We start from the raw sequence: 26,933 nt of genomic DNA on the forward strand, positions 1-26,933 counted from the left end.
ACAAAATCCACTCAAATGCTTTTAATAATATTATTTGGGACAGTGTTTTGCAATGATATAAAATAAATAAACTAGGCAGTTAATACCTACAATAAAACTGGTGTAGGTCTATTAATACTGGATTGAATGCATGTAGAGACAAGAAGCTTTGTAATGTATAATGTACTTCTATATGATGATAAAAGAAAATAATTATGATAAAGATAGAATAATTCAGAATTTATAGATATATAAGATAACTAAACCTCAAAATATATAGGAAAATTGGCTGATTTATAAGGAGAAATGGATAAATTCACAGTCATATGGGCTATTTTAATGTTTATTCCTCAGGAACTGATAGGTCAGATACAAACACATAAATAAAAGTGTACAAGGTTTGAACAAGCTCTATCTCTAGGTCATATGAAAAAACTGCGACCAACTAGCAGATACATATATTCTTGAAACCTGTGAAACATTTTCAAAATGGTCACAAAGTCAGTCTCTAATCCTTTCTGACCATGTCCTCAGACCAATGAAGTCAGAAATCAATAATAAAAGCACAAAAAAGGAAAGTTTATATATTTGACATTAAAAAACACTAAAAATCATTCAAATTATGGAAGAAGTCACAATGGAAATACCCGAATTGACTGACTCTTAACAATGTAAATTAAGGCTTATAGATGTGGCAGTGCTTGGGGAGAAATTTATATCCTTAGAGTTATGTGTTAGAAAAGAAAAAAGGCTTAAGCCCTGGCTGGGTGGCTCAGCTGGTTGGAGCGTTATCCCAAACATCAAAAGGTTGTGGGTTTGATTCTAGTTAGGGTGCATACCTAGATTGCGGTTTCGATCCCCAGTCCGGGTGTGTAGGGGAGGCCACCAGTCGATGTTTCTCACATTGATGTTTCTCTCTTGTCTCTGTCTCTCTTTTTCTTCTTTAAAGTCAAAACATTTCCTTGGGTGAGGATTAAAAAAAAAGGCTCAAAATTGATCAGATAAGTGCCTGAGTTAAGAAGTTAGGAGAGCAAAAGACGAAGGAAGGAAATGAGAAAAGTAAGAACAGAAATTTGTGAAATGGAGGAGAAAGAAGATTAGAATTAGTAAAAGGCTGGTTGTTTGTAAAGAAAAACAAAATCATCTAACTTTGGTAAAATTGAGCAAAAATAAAAGACAATATCAGTTATATCTCATTAATGATATGAGCAATCAATATTTAAAGATGACATTTGTCAATTAAATGGAAAACCAAATCTTGTGGGTTTTGAAGAGCTTATCCTAAAATACAGTGGAAGAGTAAGGGACCAAAACAGTAAGTAGTTTTGGAACAAACAAACAAGAGGAGACTTGCTCTTTCAATGTCAAGCTTATTATAGAGGTGTAATTTTTAGGACTTGTACTTTTGATCCAGGGATAGACAGATGTGCCAGTGTGATAAAGTTAGGGAACATACACATCCACACATACCACACACACATCTATACCCTCCCACACACATACACACATACCACTCACACACCCACACGTATCCCTCTCACTCACACACATCTACTGACATACACACATCCATTCACACACCCACATACCCACATCTATACATACACTCACACACACCCACACCCCACTGCGCACACTCACACACACAGAAATTCGTAACGCTGGAGATTGCATTACAAGTCCATGGGAAAGGATAGACCTTTTAGTAAACGTTACTGGGATAATCTTCTGATGCGGACACCGAGCCTGCAGTGTCCACGGTGCTGTGGCTGAGACGAGACAAATTCACATGGACTACCAAGTCCTGTGGAGGAAAAGGGACTACACGGCCACTCTCTCAAGGGGAGAACGCCCGGACCTTTGCCTTGACAGGCTTTTATTGCTTTTCTGGGCCCATTACATTGAGGATGGTCCTCATTTGCTATGCACAGGTTCGCTTTAGGTGGTTACCTTTTACAGAAAACAAAAGAGAGGATGTTGCTAATTATATCAAAAAGGAAAGATATTTACAAATCTAAAGGGAAAAGTGGTTCAACTGGTTACACTCATCCTTGGAAGGTTTAGCATAGATTTTAGGAAGTTACTTTATTTATTTATTTGCATTTTTTTATGGCTAATTTATTTATTTTTAATTATTTTATTTTTGTTCAGTTACACTTGCCTGAATTTTTTCCCCACCCCAGCCAAACCCACTTCCCTCCCCTGCTTCCACCCTCCCCCTTGGTTTTGTCCATGTGTCCTGTATAGTAGTTCCTGAAAACCCTTCTCCCCATTATCCTTTCCCCCCTCACCCCTGGCTATTGTTAGATTGTTCTTAACTTCAATGTCTCTGGTTATATTTTGTTTGCTTTTTTTCTTCTGTTGATTATGTTCCATTTAGAGGTGAGATCATATGGTATTTGTCCCTTACCACCTGGCTTATTTTATTTAGCATAATGTTCTCCAGTTTTATCCATGCTGTCGCAAAGGGTATAAGCTCCTTCTTTCTCTCTGCTGCATAGAATTCCATTGTGTAAATGTACCATAGTTTTTTGATCCACTTATTTGCTGATGGGCACTTAGGTTGCTTCCAGTACTTGGCTATTGTAAACTGTGCTGCTAAGTTACTTTAAAGATATGCAGTAAACGATTGCTGCCTCAATTCAGGCCGAGGGAGTTTTAGCAGAAAGCAAGTCTCAAAGTGGCCTAGGTACAATACAGGCCTGATTCCCCACGGGGTAACCTATCCATGGATGTGGGTCCTATGTGCCAGACCTTCCTTTCCGAGTGGGAGCTGGGCCCACACCACGCAGAATGGTCTCCTGTAATCTTGTATGCATATGGTAAAGATAAAATTAGATCCATACCTAGACCTTCATATATGAAACTGAATTCTAGACGGAATAAAATCCTGAGTGTGATGGGGAAAACTAAAACTTACAGAAGAAAAGACTACGAAAAATACTAGAATGTGAAGGCAATCTTTGACATGTGGGTGTTGGCACAAAAAGCACAAAGTATAAGGAAAAATACTGGTTTATTTTACTACATTAAATAGAAAAATCATCTGTATAGTAGATAAAATTTATAGACTTAAAAGACAGATTACAGATAGGATACATTTAAAAGTCATATAACTTTAAAAGTATTAATATTAAAGATATTGAGAGAATAAGCATACAGTAGATAAAGGCTATGAAAAGATAGTTCAAAATGAGGAAACAAGAAAGATTATAAATATATGAAAACCCTATAATTTTTCTGTTCATCCATGAAATATGAATGAAAACAATGAGAGACCATTTCATATTTATCACATTGGCAAACATGAGCCAATTAATAGATATTGGTGAGGTAGGAGGAAATGGGAACTCTTGCTCCTTGACTGATATAACCACTTTGGAAATGAATTTGGTTATATAAGTAAAGTTGGTAACATGCACATCATATGACCCACCAATGTCATTGTCAGGCATTTTCTCTAGAAGAACTCACAGTGTCTGAGGGATATGGTCCTTCAATGTTTGTAATAGCAAGTTGGAGGAAACTACCTAATTGGCCTCAGTGAGGGGGCCTAGACATTTGTTCTATTTGTACAGTCAAAAATCATTCAGCACTGAAATGAATCAGATCTATGGGTATCAAGATGCATAAATCTCATTAGCAATGTTGATTGTAAAAAAACAAATTTCAATACTATGGGTGTACTCTGGTGGTGTTGGATAATTACATAGCTAGGAAAGGTGTAAACACTGGTTGTGAAGGATGATGCGCCATCTTTACATTATGTCATTACCTAACTGTAGGGAAGCAGAAGTGATCACTGGGGTACATCGGGCTTTAGTTGCATCTGCAAGAACTGTTTGTAGAGACCTGAGGCAAAAAAGGCAAAATGTGACAACTCTTTATTCTTCATGGTAAGTATATAGATGCCTTATTTTCTGATTTTTCTGAAATTATGTTTATTTTCTGATTTGAGATATAGTTTATAGTCAAACCATAAAATTCATCACATTGAGACATGAGGAAAGACAGCCGAGGACTGTCAGAAGGGATAGGGGAAGCTGAACAATTGGTAGCAGAAAACTCAGGTCATTGATTTTGCGTTAACTTCTCTAATCAGGACACCAAACCTGGAAAGTAAAAGAATGCCAGATTTCAAAACTTCTGTAGGGAAGATCACCACATATCAAATTCAAAGGCTAGTCAGAAGAAGTGGAGACAAATGCTAGACAGTGATTAGCAAGGGCATCTCCAGATTGACCATGAAAGGTAAACAAGCCGGTGGGAAATGGGACGGTCATAACATCTATGAGGACTTTGTACCTAAAGAGGAACATTAGCTGCTATTTGGACTTTATTTAGGGCTCAATATGTTAAATATATATAATAATCACTTTAAAAGCAATTTAAGCAAAATTAGAAATTATTCTTTTAAATACATTAGCAGTAAAAGCAAGCAGAAATACAGTGATTACAAAATTTATTACTGCACATAAACCTTACAAAGTATATATGCACTGTAGTTTTAATGAATTTACCTGGCATCATTCCCCTTTGTCGGGCAGTTATTTTACAGAAGCTTACTTACCTCTGCACCTTTCTAAGAGGGCAGAAGACCTGGGCACAATAGATCAGCAGGTGAGGCTTTGCACTTCAGAGCCATTAGTCGATAGGCTGGGCAGCTTGGTCACAGGTTCTAAGATGATTTGGACCTTGAGTTCAGCCTGAGCTCCTGTTTCAGATTAAACTGAATAATCATCACAGATAAACTATAATAATGATTCTCTTATGCTGAGCTTCCCACATGTTGGCCTGGGACCCTGTCATCTGCTGCCCCATTACTGCCCCAGACATTTAAAGGTACCTTGCTTTCTGGTCATAACTCTGTACTTCAGCCCCTCTGCTTTCTCCTGCCTCAAGTCATGGAAACAGCTACTTGGCAAAGGACTTCTTTCTTCTTGTGAAAGCAGTGTTAGAGGCTAAAATTTTGGCTTCAGGCTGCATATGAGTGTGGTGGCCACTTTTAGTGAGAGAACTAGAGACAAACCTTTTATGGCCCTGAGTTTATAGTGATTTCCTCCTAATTTAATTGGATTATTATTAGATATATTAAAAATTTTTAATTCTAATATAAAATCACCTGAACTTGTTCTTTTCTACAATATAGGTACTTACAGTTGTTGAAACTCTGAGCAGAAATTAATTCTGTATTATCCTTTTTAAATAATTCTCATGTATTTCATTAACTCTCATCTAGTTACTTTGCTGGTGAATGTTGAGCAGGCAGTTTACAAAAGGAATATAAGTACCAACAAATGTCAGAAGATACCAGCCTGACTGTTTATGATTAATGTATTCCTGTCATTCTTGGACCATCTTGTTGGCATATTTTGAGAAGGTTTATAATAAGGAGTTTGCTCTGGGACAACTTTAAATGTTCCAACATCCAAATCATAGGGGTGCCAGAAGGAGAAGAGAAAGAGCATGAAATTGAAAACTTATTTAAACAAATAATGAAGGAGAACTTCCCCAATCTGGTGAAAGAACTAGATATGCAAGTCCAGGATGCTCAGAAGGCCCAAAGAAGTTGGATCCGAGAAGAAACACACCAAGACACATCATAATTAAATTACCCAAGGATAAAGATAAGGAGAGAATCTTAAAAGCAGCAAGAGAAAAGGAGAGAGTTACCTACAAAGGAGTTCCCATAAGAGTATCTGGTGATTTCTCAAAAGAAGCCTTCCAGGCAAGAAGGGGCTGGAAAGAAGTATCCCAAGTCATGAAAGGCAAGGATGTACATCCAAGATTACCCTATCCAGCAAAGCTATCATTTAGAATGGAAGGGTAGATAAGGTAAAGTTGAAGGAGTTCATCATCACCAAGCCCTTATTATATGAAATGTTAAAGGGACTTACCTAAGAAAAAGAAGATCAAAAACTATGTACAGTAAAGTGACAACAAACTCATAACTATCAACAACTGAATCTAAAAAGCAAAAACAAAAACTAAGCAAACAACTAGAACAGGAACAGAATCACAGAAATGGAGATCACATGGAAGGTTATCAGTGGGGAATAGGAGGAGGGTAATGGCGGGGGTGAAGGTACAGGGAATAACCATAATTGGTACAAAATAGACAGGGGGAAGTTAAGAATAGTATAGGAAATGTAGAAGCCAAAGAACTTATGTGTATGACCCATGTACATGAACTAAGGTGGAGGGAATGCAGGAGGGAGGAGGGCAGCAGTGGGGAGGGGGATAAAGGGGAGAAAAAAATGGGACAACTGTAACACTATAATCAATAAAATATACTTTAAAAAATAAAAGTATACGGAGTTTGGCAAGGAATCACAGAGATTCAACTATCACACATCATCGTTTTGTGACTGGAGGGAGATGAGCTTCTGAAGGGCTCTTAGTCCTGGTGTACCAGAAGCTTTAGAAATATTCAGGCTGAATATTGTTTTTAGAATATTCTTTAGAAATATTTTGGCTGAATATTCTATTCTTTAGAATTAATCTTCAGGAAATAATCAGATAACCACTAAATTTATGTACAGAAAATGCTCATTACATCATGAGTTCAAATCATTAACAATTGGAGGTAGCCCAGATGCACAATAGTAGGGGATTCAGTAAGTCAGTTACTGTACTTTCACAGCACAGTCCATTAGTAGGTGGCTATTAGTGTTTACAGGAATGAGTCGTGAGATGAAGAAATCCACCAGCATATGAGGCAAAAATATAAAAACATAAAAACAGTCTACATGATGTAATATATAGCCATATGTGTGTGCCTATGCATGCATGTTGTGCAAGTGTTTTTTTGTGTATTTTAAAGTCCTCAAGGAGGTACAAACCAAAGGTCTATGGTGTCTGTTTCTGTGAGCTCATATCACTGCTAGTATTTTTTTTGCATGTACTTCTGAGTTTTCTAAATTTTTTTAAAGTGAACATATATCACTTTTATACTCATAGAAAAAGTATGGTGAAAAGTCTGATTTTTGACGTATAGAAGCATTTTTCTAAGCATAAAAACAATGCAAGCAATTTCAAATAACAAGTTTGATTTTCATAGAAAATTTCTTTGAATATCAATGCACATTAGTAAAAGGCTATTAATGGACATTTTCTACAAATATTACAAGCGTGGATATATTATGTTTTGAAAGCACATAGGGTCTATGTCATTTTGTTTAAAAAATATGTAGATAATGTTATAATGAGAAACTACTAGAACAAAATACATTCTGCTGCTCTCTCGTATCTTTTTGGGTATTGGAAATGCTTTTAAATATGTTTCTTGCTCTTTTCTGCACTTTCCAAGGCTTATACACCCAGAACAAGCATGTATTTTACAACCAGAGGATGCACACTCATTATAAAGAGCAGGGACTGAGCACCTGGCCTTCTGTCCCTGCCATAGCCTGTCACTGCTTGGCAGCGTGCTTTTGGGGAGGTCTAGGTAGGGATGTGCAGAGCTAATTCTTTATCACTGATTGAAAAACTGTTTCATTTGGAGAGTTGTCTAGAAAGTCTAGTAGATGTATTTTAGGCAACTTAATACCCTGGTGAGAGACCAAACAGATTTTGGAAGTTGATAGTGAACAAAGTTCAATATAATTTAAAAGGATTGAAATATTGGTATGTATATCTCTATTCACACACATGGAGTATGATATATCTTAAATAGGAAATGAAACAAACAATGCCCCCTCCTGGGATGTTGCAGCTGCTGTGCACATAACTGAGCTTCTGGTGGAGGAACCTTGCAGTAGGGCGTGTAGAAAGATAAAGGACCTGCCGTTCCAGGGCAGGGAGCACAGCTGGCATGCCGCATGTTAGGCAAGGGGCTTTCAGGGTCTACATTCCTTGGTCTCCTTGACTACATCACCACTACATCACTGCTAACTAAGCATTGGCCTCAAGATAGTATTTTTTGAAGTTGAGGAGTAAAGTTCAACCCCCCTGGCTACCTTGTTTCTTTCTGCTGAGACCATACCAAGAGTGTAATTACTTCAAAACAGTAACTGCATTAGTAGGTTCTGTTATGGGAATGAGGCTCTTTTAAACTCTAGCTAACCCTGATTTCTGGTTGGCACTGCAGAACTCTGAATTTGCTCTGTTGTTGGGGGTTAGTTAATGAGGCATTTGGTTTTCCAGATCTGGAGAAATTTGGACTCAAGACTGTCTTCCTCCTGAAGTTAGATCTTTGCTATGGCCTATTTAGTTTTAGATAAAAACAGTAGTATATGCTCTTCCTTCATTGAGATCTGTCAAAGCATGAGCTCCTGTTTGGCAAAATGGAACCTATGAGTGAATGCCTAGGAGCTGTACTGTGTGTCCCACTGTGAAAAAAAGTATTATCTCAAGTCCTCATTAAATGGTCTTTGGAAGTGGTGGGCTAAATGTTGTATGGAATAGCCCCCAGCCGCTGCCTCCACTCATTGCTGGTCTCTGCTTGCTTGTTCTCTCCTGACAGGAGAGCCCCAGAAATCAAGAATTCATGTCAGAAGGAGCTGCTCTAAGGGGAGCCTGAAGGATCCCAGCCCCACTCCCCTGAACAATGAGGTGGGACAGCCCATTTCACAACATGAACATTTAAACTTTGATGTAAAATGTCAGCAGTGTCAGTGTTTAAGAAGATGACAGGAGTGTTGGATATGTGGGTATGTGTACATGGCCATGGGAGGAAGACAAGGCAAGGGTAGGGGCGCTGGGGCTGGGATGGGGGCCTCAGTGGAATTTGGAGGAAAACTTGCTTCCCTTAGCTGTCTGCTGACAGTTTTCAAACTGCTGGAACATGGGAGATGCTTGGGCCTGAGAGGGGCAGTGGGAGGACAGAACCATCCCTCAGGAAGGGAGTGCATTCACTCCTGGTAGTTGCTCGTGCCTATAAAAGTAGGAAAATTCCAAATAGTTATTTTAATAAGAGTATGACTATTCTTTATATCTCTGGCTAAATCCACAAAAGGAATAAAATTTTACTAGCTAATTTTCTCATTTCTGGTCTGCACTTTTTAAATGTCTTTTCAAAGATAAAATTATGTTGCGGGTGTGGGTTACATATATGATGCTACGGTGTCATGTTTAAACTGATGATGATGGGAGAGCCTGGGCTCTGGGCTGTGTCTCACATGGCCAGCAGCAGCTTTCAACCGGGACATGTAAACTCCAAACAGATGAGGACTTTCATTCAGACATGTCCTGATTGTGTTTTTTTGTGATTAGTTGAATTACAAGTCTCTTATGGTGGGTACAATGTCTTCATTTTTCCCCCTACCTGTTATTTTATTCTCTGATTTTGAAAAGAGACAAGAGAACCACAGATGGAGACACATGTTATTTTTTACAGCTGCCTATTTTCCTTCAGGGCCCCACCCCCAGGGAGAGTGTGCAGGCCTCCACTTGGTGCAGCTGCCTGTCTGTTCATTTGTCTTTTCATGTGTGCACCTGTCCAAAAGGCTCCAAGGGCCCTCCTCCCACCCAGAACTCTTTTAGGCTTGATTGGGTGGTAGGGAACACACACTGCTCCTGCCACCAAGTGGCTTGCTTGGGGTGAGGGATCGAGGCAAGGGACCCTCAGAAAAGGAAATGGCTTAAACATGAAACAGCACATGACGGATTAGACCAGGAAGACTGACAAAGGGGAGGGGGATCCTGGCAGGTGGTCTAGGGAGGCCTTTCTGAGAAGGTGGCAATGGAGCTGGTGGCCTGAGGGAGCTCACACAGTGAGCCCCCAGCTGCAGCAGCAATAACTGGAACAGACCCAGGTGAAGCGACCTTAGAGGGGTGGAGATGGGAAAGGAGGATGAGGGTTTGGGTGTCATCCTCAGTGCCTGAGGAAGTTCTCTGCTCTCCTCTCTGAAGCTGACTCTGGCTGTATCTGTAGGGGAGCAGATGGTGGGCCAAGATGGGAGCTGGTGAGAGGGCGAGGTCAGGGGCCCTGCTAAGGCAGAATTTGCTGGACAAGGATCAGCGAGGCTGGAGAAGGGGTGAAGAGGCCTAGACGACTCCTAGGGGCCTGAATAACTGAGGCAGGATGACCTCTGGAGGGTCAGGTTTGGTCTTGAACTTTCCGACTAGACATCCAGGTGGCTTAGTCAGGTAGGTAGTTGATACAGGAGCTCAGGGCAGAGGGCAGAGTCAGGGAGATTACTTTAGGGAATCATCAGGGTAGGAAGTATTTATGGCAATAGACTGGGTGGGTTCACCTAAGGAAGTGAGTGTGGTCAGTAGAGAGGAGCAGAAGGAACCAGGTCCAACCCCAGGAAGACCTTGCCTGGAGCTGCCTGATGGGCCTGGTGCTCTGGCCCCAGGTCCCCATGTATGGTCAGGGGCCCTGTGCTTTCTCCTGTCAATACATTGCAAGCTGCTGGAAGCAAGTGATCCCCTCATGTCTGCCACTCCCTGAGGAGACAGTGAGGCCGTTTCTTCTGTCTATGTCCCTCTGTTGAAAGTTTGTGTATCTTAGATTTCTTCCACCGTGGCATTCAGGATGGGGAGGAAGGTGTCTCCATTGGGCCTGCACACTCTGCTCCTGGACTGGGTTCTGGTTGGTCTGGGTGGCTTGCCTCTCTCTCTGCTAGGCCATCTTTTTGTGGGCTTATTTGCTGTCCGTATGTTTTCTTTGGTAAAGTAGTTTTGCTCATTTAAGAAATTATGTTATTTTCTCATCCAGTTTTGAGAGTTCTTTGTATATTCTGGGTACTGTCCTTTATTATGGGTTACTTGTTTTACAAATATTTTCTCCCAGTTTGTAACTTGACTTTTCATTTTTGTAAATGTCTTTTGAAGATCAAAAGTTTTAAATTTTGATGACATTCAACTTACCAATATTTCTCTTGCATACATCATGTCTTTGGTATCATACTAAGAATTGCTTGTTAAAGTGGCTTTGTTCCTGATTTGGGGGCAAGCATTCAGTCTCAGCCTTATGTATGATGTCAGCTGTGTGTTTTAACCTGAGGTCTTTCATCAGGTTCAGAAAGTTCACTGAGAATTTTTTTCTTGATTGATTGAACTTTGCCAAATGCTTTTTCTGCATCTATTGAGATGATCATATAATTTTTCTTTCTTTTTTTTAGTTTTTCATTTTTAGTCAGTTTATATGGCCATCCATATAAAAATCAATTACATTGATTTTTAAAAAAACATTAGACAATTGCAAAGTGGTTGGAATCCACTTTGTCATGATTTTTTTTTGTATACTGTAGGATTTCATATGCTAAAATTTAAGAATTTTTACATTTATATTTATAAAGAATATTGGTGTGTTAATGTAGTGTCTTTCTGTGGTTTTGGTATGAGGTTAATGCTTGCTTCATAGAATGGGTTGGGAAGTATTCCCTTATATTCAATTTTCAGAATGAGTTAGTAAGGAATTGGTATTAATTCTTTCTTGAATATTTGGTGAAATTCACCATTGAAGCCATCCAGTTGACTCTTTTTTTGGTGGGAAGGTTTTTAGCTTGAATTCAATTTCTTGGATATAGATAGGGTTATCTAATTCTTCTTGAGTGAGTTTTGCTAGCTTGATTCTTCTAAGAATTTGTTTCATCTAAGTTGTTAAATTCATTGTCATGCAATAGTTTCTAACATTCCCTTTGAAAGGGTCAGGCCAGTTTTCCAACCTGCTGTACTGCCCATGACTCAGTTATTCTGACTCACTTGGTAGCCCGAGGCTTAATCGAAACTCTCTCCTACCGGGCACAGTAGACATCTGGCACCAGCCACAATGGCCTGTGGTCAGACTGACCCTCCTGTACCTGGGATCAGTCCAGCCTGACCCATTGTCCTGGCTCACATCCTGAAACCCTGAGGCACTCAACCCAGAAGAGCAAGTGACTAACTTCTCCCCAGTCCCCTCACAAACCCTGTGCTTTTTATTTAAAAAACCCCATTCTAGCCCCCACACCCCCAGGGCTGCAGTCGGTCTAGACTCAGTCCACCTATAAGCGCAGCATCAAATAAAGGCATTTAGATCAGATCATCCGGTTCCTCCTGCCTCTATCTCTCGCACATTTCTAACACCCTTGTTATGTTACATCTTATTATTTTTTTATTGAAGTAAAACTCACATAAGCTGCAATTACTTATTTGTTTGTTTTTTTGTTTATTTATAAATGGGAAGAGAGGGAGAAAGAGAAGGAGAGAAACATCAATGTGTGGTTGCCTCTTGAGCACCCCCTACTGGGGAATCTGGCCTGCAAACCAGGCATGTGCCCTGACTAGGGATTGAACTGGCAACCCTTTAGTTCACAGGCTGGCACTTGATCCACTGAGCCACACCAGCCAGAGAGCAATTAATTATTTTAACGTGTACAATTCAGTGACATTTTGTACATTCAGTGTTGTGCAACCACCACCCAGTTTCAGAATTTTTAAAATTTGTCCATCATGCCAACAAACACTCCACATCCATTAAATAGTCACACCCTGTTTCTCCCTTCTCCCATCTCCTGGACAACTAATTTGCTTTTTATCTCTATGGATTTACATATTTTGGATGTTTCATATAAATGGAATCATATAGTATGGTGACCTTTTATGTCTAGATTCTTTCACTTAGCATCATGTGTCAAAGTTTATCTGAGTTATAGTGTGTATCAGTACTTTATTCCTTTTTATGGCTGCAGAATATTCCATTTTATGGATATATCACAATTTGTGTATTCATTCATCTGTTGATGGACATGTGGGTTGTTTCCACATTTTGGCTATCGTGAATAGTGTTGCTATGAACAAGTATCTTTTTGAGTCATTGTCTTCATTTATTTTGGGTATATACCTGGGAGTGGAATTGCTGAGTCACATGTTTCTATGTTTAATGTAATTAAATTCTATGTTTAATGTTTTGAGGAACTGGCAGACTTTTCCCCAGAGTTGTACCATTTTACATTTATACCAGTAATGTATAAAGGTGCCTGTTTTTCCACATCCTCAGCAATGCTTGTAATTTTCTGGTCTTTCGTTTATAGCCATCTTAGTAGGTGTCAAATTAGTATCACATTGTGGTTTGACTTATCTTTTTAATGTCCTTTCTATCAGTAGTAATATTTTACTTATTATTATTGATATTGGTAATTTGTATCTTCTTGGCTTTTTTTCCTGATCAGTGTAACTAGATGTTTATAAATATTATTGATCTCAAAGAACCAACTTTTGGTTTCATTAATATTCTGCATTTTTTTATTGCTTTTCAGCTCTTAAATTTCTACTCTCATTTTTATTGCTTTTCTTCTGCTGTCTGTGGGTTTAATTTGCTCTTCTTTTTCTTTCTAGTTTTGTATAATAGAACCTTAGGTTATTGATTTGAGAACTTTTTTCCCTTAATCTAGGCATTTTAGTACTACAGATTTCCCTCATGGTACTGCTTTTGCTGCATCCCACACATTTTGATATCTTGTGTTTTCATTTTTACTCAGTTCAAATGCTTTCTAATTTCCATTTTGATTTCTTCTCTGACTCATGTGTTATTTAGAAGTGTGCTATTTATTTTTAAGTATTTGGAGGATTTTCAAGATACTTTTCTGTTATTGATTTCTAATTGAATTCCATAGTGGTCTGGGACCATACTTTTTCTGATTTCAACTTTTTAAGTTTTATTGCATTTTTTAATGGCTACAATGGTCTTTAAAAATATTCCATGATTACTTGAAAAGAGTATTATGTTGTTACTGTGTAGCGCAGTGATTTTCAACTGATGTGCTACGGCACACTGGCATGCCGCAAGAATTTTTAAAACAGGTAATACCTGACTATTTAGCCAGGGGCATTGACCACTTTTCTCTTCCTTAGATTGTCAAATAAAAAACTGACGACAGCCAACACAACAATAGCCATCCAGTGGGAATGAATCAAAATTATACCTATTTTTTTGTCAGGTAAACAAAAATATATTTTTGGTATGCTGTGGCATTTTAATAATTAGTTTTTATATGCTATGAGATGAAAAAGGTTGAAAATTGCTGGTGCAGAGTTCTCTATGAATGTCAGTTAAGGAATGTGGATGATAGTGTTGAGTCCCCTATATCCTTTACTGATCTTCTGTCAAGTTGTTTTGGCCCCTTTATTATTATTTAATGTCCTTTTTAACTTCTGATAATATTCTTTGCTCTGAGCCCTACCTTCTTTGATGTTAATATAGCCATTCAAACTTTCTTTTGATTGGGGTTAGCATGGCACATCTTTTTCCATCATTTTTCTCTTATTCTCTTATATGTTTATATTTCAAGTGGCTTCCTTATAAATAGCAGACAGTTTTGGTTTTATAACACTTGGTAGGGTAAGCATTTCCTAGCCAGATAGAATATCCATTCCCATAAAAACATTCAGGTAAAGATGACACAAGCTATTTGCATAAACCTGTTTGAACATCCCAATGTTCATAATCCTTATCAACACTTTTGTTGGGAGGACAGCCTTTATATTCTCTCAGTCTAATTGTAGTCCACACCAGGGCTTTGCCAATGGATTTGGGTAGTAACAGTGCGTGGGGCTCCCATGTCAGGAAGTCCAGAAACTTCTCCACATCCTGACCATGTTACCCTCTCTGGTACAAAGGCTTTGGGCCCCAGTGAGGGGTCAAGTCAAGGGACCCTGGTTCTTTTGTCTACCTTCATCTTGATTTATCTCTAATCATAACTTGAAGCAATTGCGGGTCAGATAGCTTATTATAATCTTTGAATCTTGGCTTTCAAAATGTGTACCAACCAGGATAAATAAAGCAGACTTGTTTGGGGCTCCTTAATCCTTTTGGCCTGCTTAAAACCTTTACTTGAACCCCATCAATGTCCATTTTATTAATACCTAACCATCGAGGGTGTGGGTGGTCATGCATTGGGCCAGGACTGCTGTGGTTGTCACAGCACTGGCTCCTTCTCTGGAGTGCTCAGTGGCATGGATTCTGGGAAGTTCCATCAGCTGAGATTAGCATAGGCAAAGACTGAGGGAGTCCTTAGTGGCAAAACTTTGAGTGTCCCTGACAGCCATGAGGGCTGCCTGGGTCCTTGGTGGTGAAAGCTGCTGGAGTCTTCTGCTCTCTTTTTCCTCCAAAGGGGAACGTCACAGCTAAGGGGTACCTTTTGGTGACAAGCTGTATGAGAATGGAGATGGATTACACAGGTAAAATGTTGCCTATGCTTTTCTATGTTGCCATCTTTTATTTTTGTGCTCCCCTGGGTTGCTGTAGCTCTTGCATTATACTTCAGAGCTCTCTCAGAGCTATTTTCATAAGTAGTGTCTATTAATCACTGTTTTTCTGGAGATTCAAGTGCTGGGACCTCCTCATCTACCAATCTTGGTGATGTCATACTCCTAAATGTTTGTTGTTTCTTTCTTTATGTAAGAAATAAAGATGGGCCCTAGCTGGTGTGGCTCAGTGGACTGTGTGCCAGACTGTGAACCAAGAGGTTGCCAGTTTGATTCCCAGTCAGGGAACATGCTTGGGTTGCAGGCCAGGTCCCCAGTTGGGGCTGTGTGAGAGGCAGCCAGATCAATGTTTCTCTCATACATTGATGTTTCTCTCCCTTTCTTTCTCCCTCCCTTCCCTTCTTTCTAAAAATAAGTAAATTAATTAATTAAAAAAGAAATAAAGGTGATCCTTGGGGACAGGAATTTTTACATGGTATTGACTTTAGCTGGGGTGCTTTCATGGTGCTAAGGTTAATTGGGACAGATTAGGACCCAAGGAAAACTAGCTGGCTTCTGCTTCCTCCTAAGGCACTGATGACTGTCATTGATACTGAAATGAGGCTCAGAGGGCAGAAATTTCAGGCAATGATAAAAGGTAAAGGGATTTCTTCTTATAGAAAATGATAAATAACTGGTCTATTTAGATTGGAGTTGACCCATTTCCAGATTGGAAATGTCTGTCGGTTTGGCAGGATTTGGATCACAGGTCCTTTTCAAGAGCTATGGACGGGTTAGCCATCACAATTAGGGTCAGTCTAGCCATACCCCCTCAACCAGGACACTATGGGAAGAGGGACTGATCTAGACTGTTGGGTTGATATCCACGGGTAAGTAATACAGTATATAAACTGATCTATGTCACAGGGAATGGAGGTCCAAGGAGGATCAGAGACACCCAAACATATCTGTTGGAGATTGTGAGGCTGAGAATCCCACGATGCATTCCACACTTAGGCACCAGACCCTCCAGGTTGCTCAATACAAGAAATCTTAGTTGGTTCATGATCATAGACATTGTGTTGGTTCACAATGCCAGGACTCATGGGATGAGTGTTTGTAGAAGTTACAGGTAAAGAGTTCTTCTCCTTTACTGAAATGGTTTGCTTTGGTGCTTCTAGTGCCAGACTTGGCCAAGTTTGTAGCTGCTGCTTCCTCCTTTTGATGCGCTGGTTCTTGAACCAAGTCTTTATTACTAACTCATCAATTTGAGTTGTTGAAGTTAAGTTCTGCTATGGTAGCCCAATGTGAGTACTTGGTCTTTTCAAATCTGTTTTTCAGTTTCTAAGCTGTCCTAGACTAAAAGGTTGTGCAGTACTAGCAAGCAGACCTTGGCTTTTCTGCCATAAATCTTTAAAAGGTAAAATGATCTGCTGTGTGTGTTTATGAGCCACCTGAATTTCATCTCTATGAGGAGTCCTGTTTTTTTATCCAATTTTAAAATCTCTTTAATTCAGTTAGGATTTTTACACCATTTATATTTAATGTGATTATTGATATGATATGCTATTGGTTTCTGTTTGTCTCATTTTTAATTAGATCCTCTTTTTCTCTTTTTCTGCTTATTTTGGATTATTTTTGATCAATTTTATCACCTTTACTAGCTTATTAGTTATACCCTGCTTTTAGAGGTTGCTTTGGGATTTATTGTATATATGCTTAACTTATCACTGCCTGTCTTCAAGTAATATTATACTCATATACTTGGTAGTATAAAGCCTAAGAACTGCCCTGACTGGTGTGGTTCAGTGGATTGAGTACTGGCCCGTGAACCAAAGGTCTCCTGGTTCAATTCCCAGTCAGGGCACATGTCTGGGTTGTGGCCCAGGTCCCTGGTGAGGGGTATACGAAAGGCAACCACACATTGATGTTTCTCGCCCTTTCTTTATTCTTCCTTTCCCCTCTCTCCAAAACAAACAAACAAACAAAACCCCCTAAGAACAGTAACTTCTACGTAACTTTTCCTGGCCTTTATGTCATTGTCATGCCATTTAGCTTCTATATTCTTACATACTCCATAATACATGGTTATTATTTTTGCATTAAATGGTCTATTATCTTTTAAAACAACCTTAAAAACTAAGGAAATATGCATTTCTATTTATTCATGAACTTTCTGTTTCCAGTGCTTTCATTTCTTATATAAGTCAAGATTTTCTTCTGATACTATTTTCTTTTTGTGTGATGGGTTAGCTTTAATGTTTTTCCTAGTTCAGGTATGTTGGACATGAATTATTTTAGCTTTTGTCTGTTGGAAAAAGTCTTTATTTTGCCTTTGTATTTGAAAGTCATTTTTACTACGTATGGTATTTCAAGTTGACAGTTTTTTTCCTTCATTACTTTAGAGATATAATTTCATTAACTTCTGGCTTGCATTGTTTCTGAAAAGTCCTCTGTCCACCATGTCTGTGTTTGTTTCTCTGTACATGATCTTTCCTTCTTTTCCTTCCTTCCTCCCTCCCTCCCTCCCTTCTTTCCTTTCTTCCTTTCTGTGTCTATGTTTGAAGGCAGTATGGTTAATGTCTAAACAATGTTTCTTTACATATTTTTATGTTTTTCACAATCTCAGGCAGGAAGAAATATGTCATCAAGTGATAAAGCATCTGGTTTTCTCCCTCAGGACTGCTGGTAGAGTCAGGGCTTGAAGTGGCTGCCAAGGTGTTGAGTGCTAGAACTTTCCATGTGCTGCTGTACACCTCACTGGATATATTTCCACTTTAGCCCTGGTAATGAAGGTGGAGTATGGAGGTGGGGATGAGCACTTGCAGTGAAGCTGTCTTCCTGGTGTACTAGACTGGTGTAATAGCCCCTTTGATTCCAGCTACTTTGAGGAAAACAGATCTCCAGGTGGGGCCAGTTTGCAGGAGAGAGGACCATTGTTTTAAACATAAACTCCCATCCTAGGATGATCCACCTTAACAGACCATCTAACCTCCCTGAACCTCGGTCATCTCATATTTTAAGTGGAGTTGAGACTATCTACCTCAAAGATTAGAATGTAACGTCGTGGGACCTTTAATAAGTAGCTAGGATGCAAGCTGTCTTTTTATTTAAAAAATATAAAAAATATGGAACGCTTCATGAATTTGCGTGTCATCCTTATGCAGGGGCCATGCTAATCTTCTCTGTATTGTTCCAGTTTTAGTAAATGTGCTGCCAAAGCGAGCACCATGTTTCTTTATTCACTGGCTGCTTTTAAGTTTTTCTCTTTAGGAAAATCGATTATGATGTGCCTTGGTTTAATTTCCTTCGCGTTTTTTCTGCTTGGGGTTTATTAACCTCTTTGGATCTATAGGTTCATAATTTTTTTTATCAATTTTTGTATTATTTCTTTAAATATGTTTTTGTTTCAACCTGGACTCCACTCTTAAGTCTTCTCAATTACACGTATATTTGTTTTCTTTTTTTTTTTTAGGGAAGAAGGATCTTTCATTTTAGATAGTTTTTGTCTGCACATATTGTTTTGTTTGCCTGTTGACTAATCTTTCCTTTTGACTGATGTAACATTAATCCCATCCAGTGTATTTTTCACCTCTGATATGTAATATTTTGTATTTCTAGATGTTTGATTTGGGTCTTTTTTAATGCTTTTTATGTCTCTCCATAGCATGTTATCTTTTCCTCTATTTTCTTAAACACATACAGTGCATGTATAGTAGCTATTTTAAGGATGTTGTGTACTAATTATTTTTGTGTGTAATGTCTGAATCATTTTCTTATTGATCTACTGTTCTCATTACAAGATTTTTTTTGCACGCTTGTTATTTTTTGAATAGGTAGAAGACATAGTGCAATTTATGTTGTTGGGTTCCGTATTCCTTTAAATATTTTTTAACTTTCTTGTCAGAATCCATTTAAGTTAGAAAGTTTAGATCTTTTGGTGGCTTGCTGTTGGACATTGTTAGGTAGTTCTTAGTTTAGTACACCAGTTTCGTCTGGTGCTGATGTGACTCTGCTGCTGAGGCAACACTCTTCCAGGAGCTCAGCCTTGTGTCACAGGGTTCCCTGGTCTGGTTGGGAATGAACACATGTCTAGAGCTGTGGGCGCTATAACTCCTGTTGTCCTGCTTCTTTCTGTTGGCTCTCTCTGGTTGCAGATCGTTTCCTCACTCACATGTGTTAATCCATGTTCAGGTGTAGACTGAGGTGACATATCACCCCCCACCCCACAGGTCTCTGGAACATTTCTCTGTGTGGCACTCTCCTTTCTGGTACTCTGCCCTGCTCATTCTAGCTGTTATTGCTTCCCTGAATATCAGCGCTGTTTCTTCCTTTCAGGACTCTGCTTGCTTTGCTTGGGCCCCTCTTCTGCACTGTGGCCTGGAAGCTCCCCACACTGCAGGCTGCGTGACCAGGATGCATCACATTTTTTCTTGCCCTCAGCAATCATTGTCCCATGGTGCTGTTGTCCTGTGTCTGAACACACTGTCTCAGGTCTTTTGTCTGTTTCTCAATTGTTTGAGGTAGGAGAGTCAATCCCTCTTCTTCTGTCATGGATGCAAGTGGATGTCCTCCTTTGGCAGTTTCTGATACCTCCATCCTCTTCAGTCCTCACTGGACTGAGGCCTTTGGGCTGCCAGAAGGAGTCTGTAGTAACATTGTTTACATACCATTGAAATCTTTGCACAGGCAGGCCTCCTTGGTCTGGTCACAGTTTAGGGCAGTCTAGGGCTCTGAGCAATTATTGATACTTTTTAAGTTCCAGACTCAGTTTCGAATCTACCTACTTTTTATGGAATTCCTGCTCTGGAAAACTGTCTTGAGTTTCCAAATAATTGATTTACGATTACATTTTTTAAGTAAATTACCTTGGTTTGATGAAGTTTGATGTCTAAGGTGATCGAGCATTCTTTCTGTTATTTTCTACCTGTGATTTTCAATTATAATATTTTTTTAACCTGTTTACAGGGCTGTGTCCAGAGAGAGAAGATCTTCACATGGTTCCATGTAAGTAGTGCTTCTTACAGTGCCTTTATTGAGGTTGTCTTTAACTGAGTGATTCTTTCTACAGCAGTTGATTTTTTAACATCTTACTTGCACATGAAGCCACATGTCTTGCTGCCCTTCCTTATGGCCTGGTTTTATGGCCATGAGGGACCTATTACAGGTCAGGGTGCAACAGCAGTGGGCCATGATTTCCCTTCTGGCTTCTGTAGGACCAAGGTTGAAAAAGAGGTAGTTTTCTCCTTTTCCATTAACCTTTCTTCTCCAAAGTTAACCTGACCAAGCTGTCCAGTAGTGGACCTGAGGCCAGTTGTTAGTGTGCCCTGCACAGACACATGCCTTTTTCTCATGCTTCAGTGGTGCTCACCAGACAGTAGTGATGAGTGTGCACTGTGGCCGTGGCCATGTCCAGGTCATGTGGACACCTCTTTGTGGCTGTGACTCCAGTTTTGCAAAACCACTTTGAATTGACCCCTTTTAAATTTGTCCTTAAGAGATCTGTTTTTCTGAAACTTATAATAATATTTTCTAAAAGTTTTCAGCAGTCTTGCATGGAATACAAATGAGCAGCTAATTTTTATGAAATGCCTGATTTGTGTCAGCTATGCTGATCTAAATATCTTGCTTAGTCTTCACATGCCCTATGAAGTAGGCACTCTTCTACTTACTTCCAAGGCTCAAGGAGGTGACATCACCGTGGTGGTCAGTGGTGAGAGTGGGATTTGAGCCAAGGCCTCTAACTTCTTGAGCCTGAGTCCGCTTCACGAGGGTAGGATAAGTGGGAGCTGCCTGGATGCTATGAGGTGGGCCCTGAACTCAGTGTCTGCCCTTCCCATTGAGTGTTTTCGATGGCAGCCCTGAGTGGCCACCATGGAGTGCTGAGCTCAGCCATCCTGGTGGGAAGGCGATACAGGCAGAGCACACTGACCTTCCAGGGCCTGTTGTCTGCAGCAGGGCAGTGACTTCATCAGCAGCCTCCTTGGGGGATGGTGGTAAAGACTTGGCAGCATGTGCACATATGTATTTAGGGCTGTTGGTTAACCTAATCCTGAATGACATTTGAAGAGGAGTTCTTACTTAACAAATTGTTTGAACAAAGACCTTGTTTGTTCTTTCCTTTATTCAGCAAGTATTGGTGGAATGCCTGTGATATGCCAGGCACTCTTCTAGAATACCTTTAGTTTACATCCTTGTGGGGGTTACGAAACATAAATATTGTAAGTCACAGTGTGTCAGATGGTGATGCTGCTGTGGAGGAAATGAAGAACGGGGAGGGTTATGGGAGCGCTGGGTGCAGTTTTGAGTGGGGAGTCAGTGCAGGCCCTGAGAAGGGAGCAATTGAGCAGAGCCATGACGGAGGTGCAGGAGCGAGCCCTATGGGTGTTGGAGGGTGAAGGGCCCCTAGGTCTGAGGGGAGATGGAGCGGAGGCTCTGGGTGATGTGCCTGGCATGTACATGGAGCAGCAAGAAAGCCAGTGTGACTGGAGCCAAGTGGAGTGAAGGAGCAGGGGCAGGAGCTGATGTCAGTGGGCATCAGACACACATCGGGGCCCTTAGAGGGACATCCCGAGGCCACTTGCTGTGTCAGAAATGGGGGCTGACTGTGGGAGTGGGGATCCAGGTAGTCTTTTTTTCTGTCTTTGTTGGATTGTTTTTTTCAAACTGAAGCTGTTACATAGAGAACATCCAGATTCCTCCTGGCTTGGTACCAATGTTGTAATTGTGCAAATCTGGATCTAATTTTCACAGAAACCCCAAGGGAAGGGCCCCTGGAACTCAGGCATATAAACAGTGCTCTGTATGTGCTGGGCCTCTTTCCCCATAGACTTTGGTGTTGTCCAAATTCCTCCGCCCTAGTTTGGACCGACTGCAGTTCTGGAGATGAATAAGCATGCCTGGGTGGGCCAGGCTGGCTGAGTTACCCACCCTGTTGGCGCTGCACAGTGCCTGCTGGCTCTATGCCATAGGAGAGGCAGAGACAAATAATGTGTTTGAGCCATCAAGACTGCAGTTCCAGAGGGCTGCAGCCGGGATCTGGGAATTCCCTGAGGCTTGGTTAAGTGAAGGCAGCCAGCTTTTTATAGGGCACCTGTGGCCTCTTCTGCAGGTTTGAAGGGAGCTATTAGGAACACTCATCTGGTTGGAACAGAAATGGCTCTGCTTCCCTTGGCAATCCTGGTTGAGTCCTGCAATGTCTTCCAGTGGGATTCCTGGGGATGTGATGAGCCAGTATGGAGCTCATCTACAGTGGGTGATGCCCAGGGGAACTGATGGTTTAGAAGAACTTGGATTTCCATTTTCACATCTCTGAGAACTTTCCACACTTCCTTAGACTGAGGTGAAGGGCAATCTGACTTAGTGAAGCTGAAGATGCACTTCTGGCCTCAGTGTGATGCCTGTGCTTAGACAAAGCTGGGGCTCCTGAAAACCCACTTTGTTAGGCAGAGAGGAATCGGGGATTCTACAGCTGGCTGGTAGCAGAGACCCCTCTTTGCCCAGCTTAGGCCTGGGTCATAGGCTACACCAAGAACAGGTAATTAAGAAATAATGATAACAAGAACTTTGTTGAAATTTTTATTTACTTTGAAGTCTTTTTGTAATACTGGGTTGGTTATTTGCTTTTCACAGCTTTTTTCTTGCATTACATTAAGATAACAACTTTCACTATAGACTTGGAAAATTTGGAACATAAAAAACTAACTTTAAAACTCACCTAGAATAGGTACAGACAGGAGGACTATGCCAATGAGCTTGCTGACTGGGACTCCTCCCTCAGAGACTCCCTTCCTGCTGTGTCTTTGGTGACCCTGCCACACATAGTCTGCAGTTCACAGGGCAGCCCTGCGATCACTTTCTCATAAACACCCCTGACTCCTTCATGTAGTTGAGTGTCCACTGGGCACGATAACAGCACGTACTGCAGGGAGACCATGCAGCCCCGCAGACTGGCCAAGGGACTTGGCACAGTTTCCATCCCCACCCCAACTCTGGCCACACCTCCCTGGTGAGTTTGCTTTTATCTGAGGCTATGCTTATACATCTGATCTTCCTTCCTCAGATTTTAGTCTCAGCTGGTACTGTGCCTCTTTTCCATCTGGAATGCTGCCAACCCGCCCCTGTACTTGATGCTCCCTGCATCCCAGGACAGGCCTTCTCTCCTTTACTTAGGGACTTGCTGCTGCCTCAGTTGTGCCGCCTCACTCCTAGGCCTCAGCTGCTTCTTCCTGACAGATCACCTCTTAGTATCCAGGATGGCTTGATAGCTCCCATCTTAAAATTAATTTAAAAATTCCTCCTGTGATTTTCAGGCAGAGTGGGAGATTAAATTCACAGTGACCTCTGCTTCTTTTAAAAACCCACTAAAAGGGCACAACCTACTAAGAGATTAAGAGAGGAGGTGACAGAATTTGGAAAATTAGGGAAGTAGATGGGCATAGGGATCTAGCAGATCTAGCAGATCTAGCAGAGGGAAAGCTGAGGGGTGGGTGTGTGTGTGTGTGTGTGTGTGTTGGGGGCCTGGGAGGTGAATATACTGCACTGCAGACAGTTACCCCCTCCACCAAGTCTCAGGACTGATTTTGAAAAGGGGTGGAAGGAGGCAGCAATGAAAATAGGGCTGAAATAGGAAATTGGTGGAAAGCCTATTTAAGAAGCAGTCAGACTCTCAGCCCCCTCCCCCAGCAAGCCTGATAGTTCCTTCCCCATCCTGGCTGAAGACTGCAGGTTCCTCCCCTGGGGGGTGGACTGGAGTCTTTGGGCACAGCAGAGGGGGCAGTTCTAAACAGAAAGTGGAGCTAGCTCCTGCCCTAATGGCCCCACAACACTGGAAACCTGGGATGGACTGTTGGATGTATGTGAGTAGATCAGGCTGTTCCCTGCTATGTTCGAGTGATCCCTGACCGAGAGTTTGGAGATAAATTGACGTAAGTACACAGGACACTCAGCAAACCCTTATTAACTCTAGGAAGCATAAGAAGGGGGATGCAGCAGGAGGAGGAATAAGGTCACAGAGCTCCCATGTGCATGTCCTGAGAGTGTGTACTGACAGGTGATGGTCAGACCACAGTGGGCAGAGGTGTGTGGGTGGCTCCGAGGGTTAATTCTCATGTTCATAGTAGGAAGTTAGTGGATGACACAGACTGTAAAGTCAAGAAGAGTGAACTGAACCTGGGAATTAGAAATGTGGAGAGAAATACCAAAAGAGGAGAGAAGAACCAAGAGAGATGCCGGTGGGAGGGGATACTATTTTCACTGTAAGTTTTGTGGAATTCTTTGACTTGAAAACCATGTAAATTTATAATTTTGTTAAAAATAAAATTGAAAGGTAATATAGCAAATAACTGTTTTTCAAAAAAATAATTATGAAAATAAGGCCTCTCCACTCTCCTGTCTCCTGCAGGGCCAAGCTGGACTGTGTGGCCATCTGGTCCTCCCCAGCAGGGCTTTGTCTGCACCGTTGGGCTGGTTCACATGGTCTCTGCCTCCCCCAAATCTGGTGAAAAAATCTTTCTGCTTAGGGGCTTGAGCTCTGCAGCTTTAGACCCATAGAGCAACCCCTTCCTACGATGCCATGCATCCCAGGTCCCCATGTTTGTTTGTGTGTCTGTCCTGTTTCTCCCCCACATGCGTGAGCCACTCTGTCTTGATGCTCAGTGAAGACCCTGCTGGTGGTTGGTGCTTGTGGGGCTACTGGGCCCACGGCAGTGCTGCAGACGTTTTGGTCTGTTTCCCTCTGGGTTTTGCATCAGGGATTAAGGTGTATACACACTTCTGTGCCCTGCTTTTAAACTAGATGATAACTGCAAAATGTTCCATGTCATCCAGTTGAAAATTTTATTTAAAAAAAAATTCTCACCTGAGAGTATGTTTATTGATTTTAGAGGGTGGGGGCAGTTGGGAAACAGAGAGACATCGATGTCCACACCCCGACTGGGGATTGAATCCGCAACCTTTTGGTGTATGGGACAATGCTCTAACCAACTGAGTCACCGTGCCACAGTGAAAGTCTCATTTTTTAAATGTTGCATGGTTTCCACTTTATGGATGTAGGTATTTATTAAATCATTCCTGTCTTGTTTAATAAATTTGGGTTTTTCTCAGCTCTGTCACTGATTTGAGTATCCTTGTGCGTAAATCAGCTTCCCTTCGTTGTGAGGCAGTGTGCAGTATTCATCCACATAGAATTCTTGGGTCAAAGGACATGGATATTTTAAGAGGCATAAGGTGTCACTGCCAAATTCATCTCAAGATGGCTAGATGAGAGCAGCGTACAGTGCCTGTGTTACTGTGTCCCTGAAAACATGGGAGACCAATGCAATGCGTACAGCGGATCAAGCTTTGTCGCTATAGTTTAGTCTTTTCCTTATTTGTAAAACACTGTTTTATTGAACACATTATGCTTTTACCTTCATGGTATTTTCCCCAGTCAACTCATTCATTTTGTAATCTGATGTTGGTGTTTTGGGCAGTTACATCAGTATTTTCCTTTGTAATGTCATCATCTGTTGTGTTTACATTTAGAAACCTCTTCCATCCTGAAATTGGGGTGGTCACTTATGTTTTCCACATTTACTTTTTGTGCTGACCCATGTAATCCACTTGGGATTTAATTTGATGTGTGTTATTAGGTGAATACATTGTTATTTTTCTTTTCTAAGTACTAACAACACGTATTTGTTGAAAAGTACTTAATTTTCCCAGTAATTTGTGCTGCTACTTTTGTCCTATATGTGCATCTTACATGGAAATATTATATATACTAGTGTCTGTTTCCCTCTTTGTTCTTGTGCTGGTACAACTATTTTAATTATTTTAGTTTTATGGTACATTTATGTGATATTGCCATTATTTAAAAAATATTTTGGCTATTCTTGGCTACTCACTTTATAGATAAAATTTAGAATGATGATTTTCAAATTAAAAAAGTTAATCTGAGATTGGGATTTCATTTTAGAGGAATAAAATCTGTAATTTAAATTGTAAACAGATGAAATTTTAACAATATTAGTTTCTAGTTCAAGAAGATATTCTATTTCTCCATTCTGTTATTAGCCTTCAGTTAATTTTGTAGCTTTCTTACTGTAAGTTCTTTTTTCTTTTAAACTCTTGTCCAATATCTGGTTATTGTAATAAGGACTTTCCCTATTATATTTATCTAATATTTAAGAGTTTATAGGAAAGCTATCAATTTTTATGCATTTGGATGTGGCCATATGTTAAAAAATGCTTTTAGTTGCAATAGATTTCTCAGTTGGATTTTGACTTATCCCAGACTTGACCCAAGCATTTTTGTCACGAAGTATGCTTGCTGTTTGGCAAATCCTTTACATCAAGTAACAGAAGTATTCCCCTATTTATTGCTAATCTATTGCTTGATTTTAAAAAACCAAAAAAAGTTATATTTCACTAAATGTGTTCATTGCTGCTATTAAGTTAGTTACATGATTCCTCCTTTTATTTCTTTTTTAAAAATTGTTGTTCAGATACAGTTGTCTCCATTTTCCTATCACTGTTTCCCTCCTTTCCACCCACCCCCACCCTCCATCCTTCCCCCCTTTGGCTTTGTCCATGGGTCCTTTATACATGTTCCTTGAATGACCCTTTCTCTTCTTCCCCCCATTATCTCCCCCCTCCGCCTTGACTTTCAGTTTGTTCTTTATTTCCATGTCTCTGGTTCTGTTTTGCTTGCTTATTTGTTTTGTTGATTAGGTTCCACTTATAGGTGAGATCATATGGTATTTATCTTTCACTACCTGGCTTACTTTACTTAGCATAATGCTCTCCAGTTCCATCCATGCTGTCATGGAGGGTAGGAGCTCTTCTTTCTTTCTACTGTG

At 40.5% G+C, this 26,933-nt stretch overlaps 2 protein-coding genes and 1 non-coding gene across 18 annotated transcripts in view; 1 reads left to right on the top strand and 2 right to left on the bottom strand.

The window, feature by feature from the left end:
- Positions 1 to 26,933, top strand: part of PCBP3 (poly(rC) binding protein 3) — a 223,542-nt gene that overhangs the window by 52,788 nt on the left and 143,821 nt on the right. For 10 of the 16 annotated variants that reach the window (XM_045196612.2, XM_045196639.2, XM_045196643.2 and 7 more), the window contains exon 2: positions 20,062 to 20,100. The exons of 2 other annotated variants lie outside the window; for them this stretch is intronic. The gene's annotated coding sequence lies outside the window, so the exon portion shown is untranslated. Of the gene's footprint in view, positions 1 to 8,443; positions 8,533 to 20,061; positions 20,101 to 26,933 lie in introns of all 16 variants that reach the window. 4 more of the 16 variants (XM_045196615.2, XM_045196623.2, XM_053917769.1 and 1 more) reach the window with 2 other exon arrangements.
- Positions 15,857 to 20,503, bottom strand: LEUTX (leucine twenty homeobox). Its single transcript, XM_053919197.1, is given in 3 exon segments — positions 15,857 to 15,876; positions 15,995 to 16,382; positions 20,465 to 20,503. Coding segments are annotated over 3 exon segments (447 nt in total).
- LOC112309690 (U6 spliceosomal RNA) lies at positions 18,216 to 18,322 on the bottom strand. Its single transcript, XR_002975290.1, has one exon. It is a non-coding gene; the product is annotated as a U6 spliceosomal RNA (small nuclear RNA).

Source organism: Desmodus rotundus, chromosome 2 (genome assembly GCF_022682495.2).
Source record: "Desmodus rotundus isolate HL8 chromosome 2, HLdesRot8A.1, whole genome shotgun sequence".
In the NCBI taxonomy this organism is placed as follows: domain Eukaryota; kingdom Metazoa; phylum Chordata; class Mammalia; order Chiroptera; family Phyllostomidae; genus Desmodus; species Desmodus rotundus.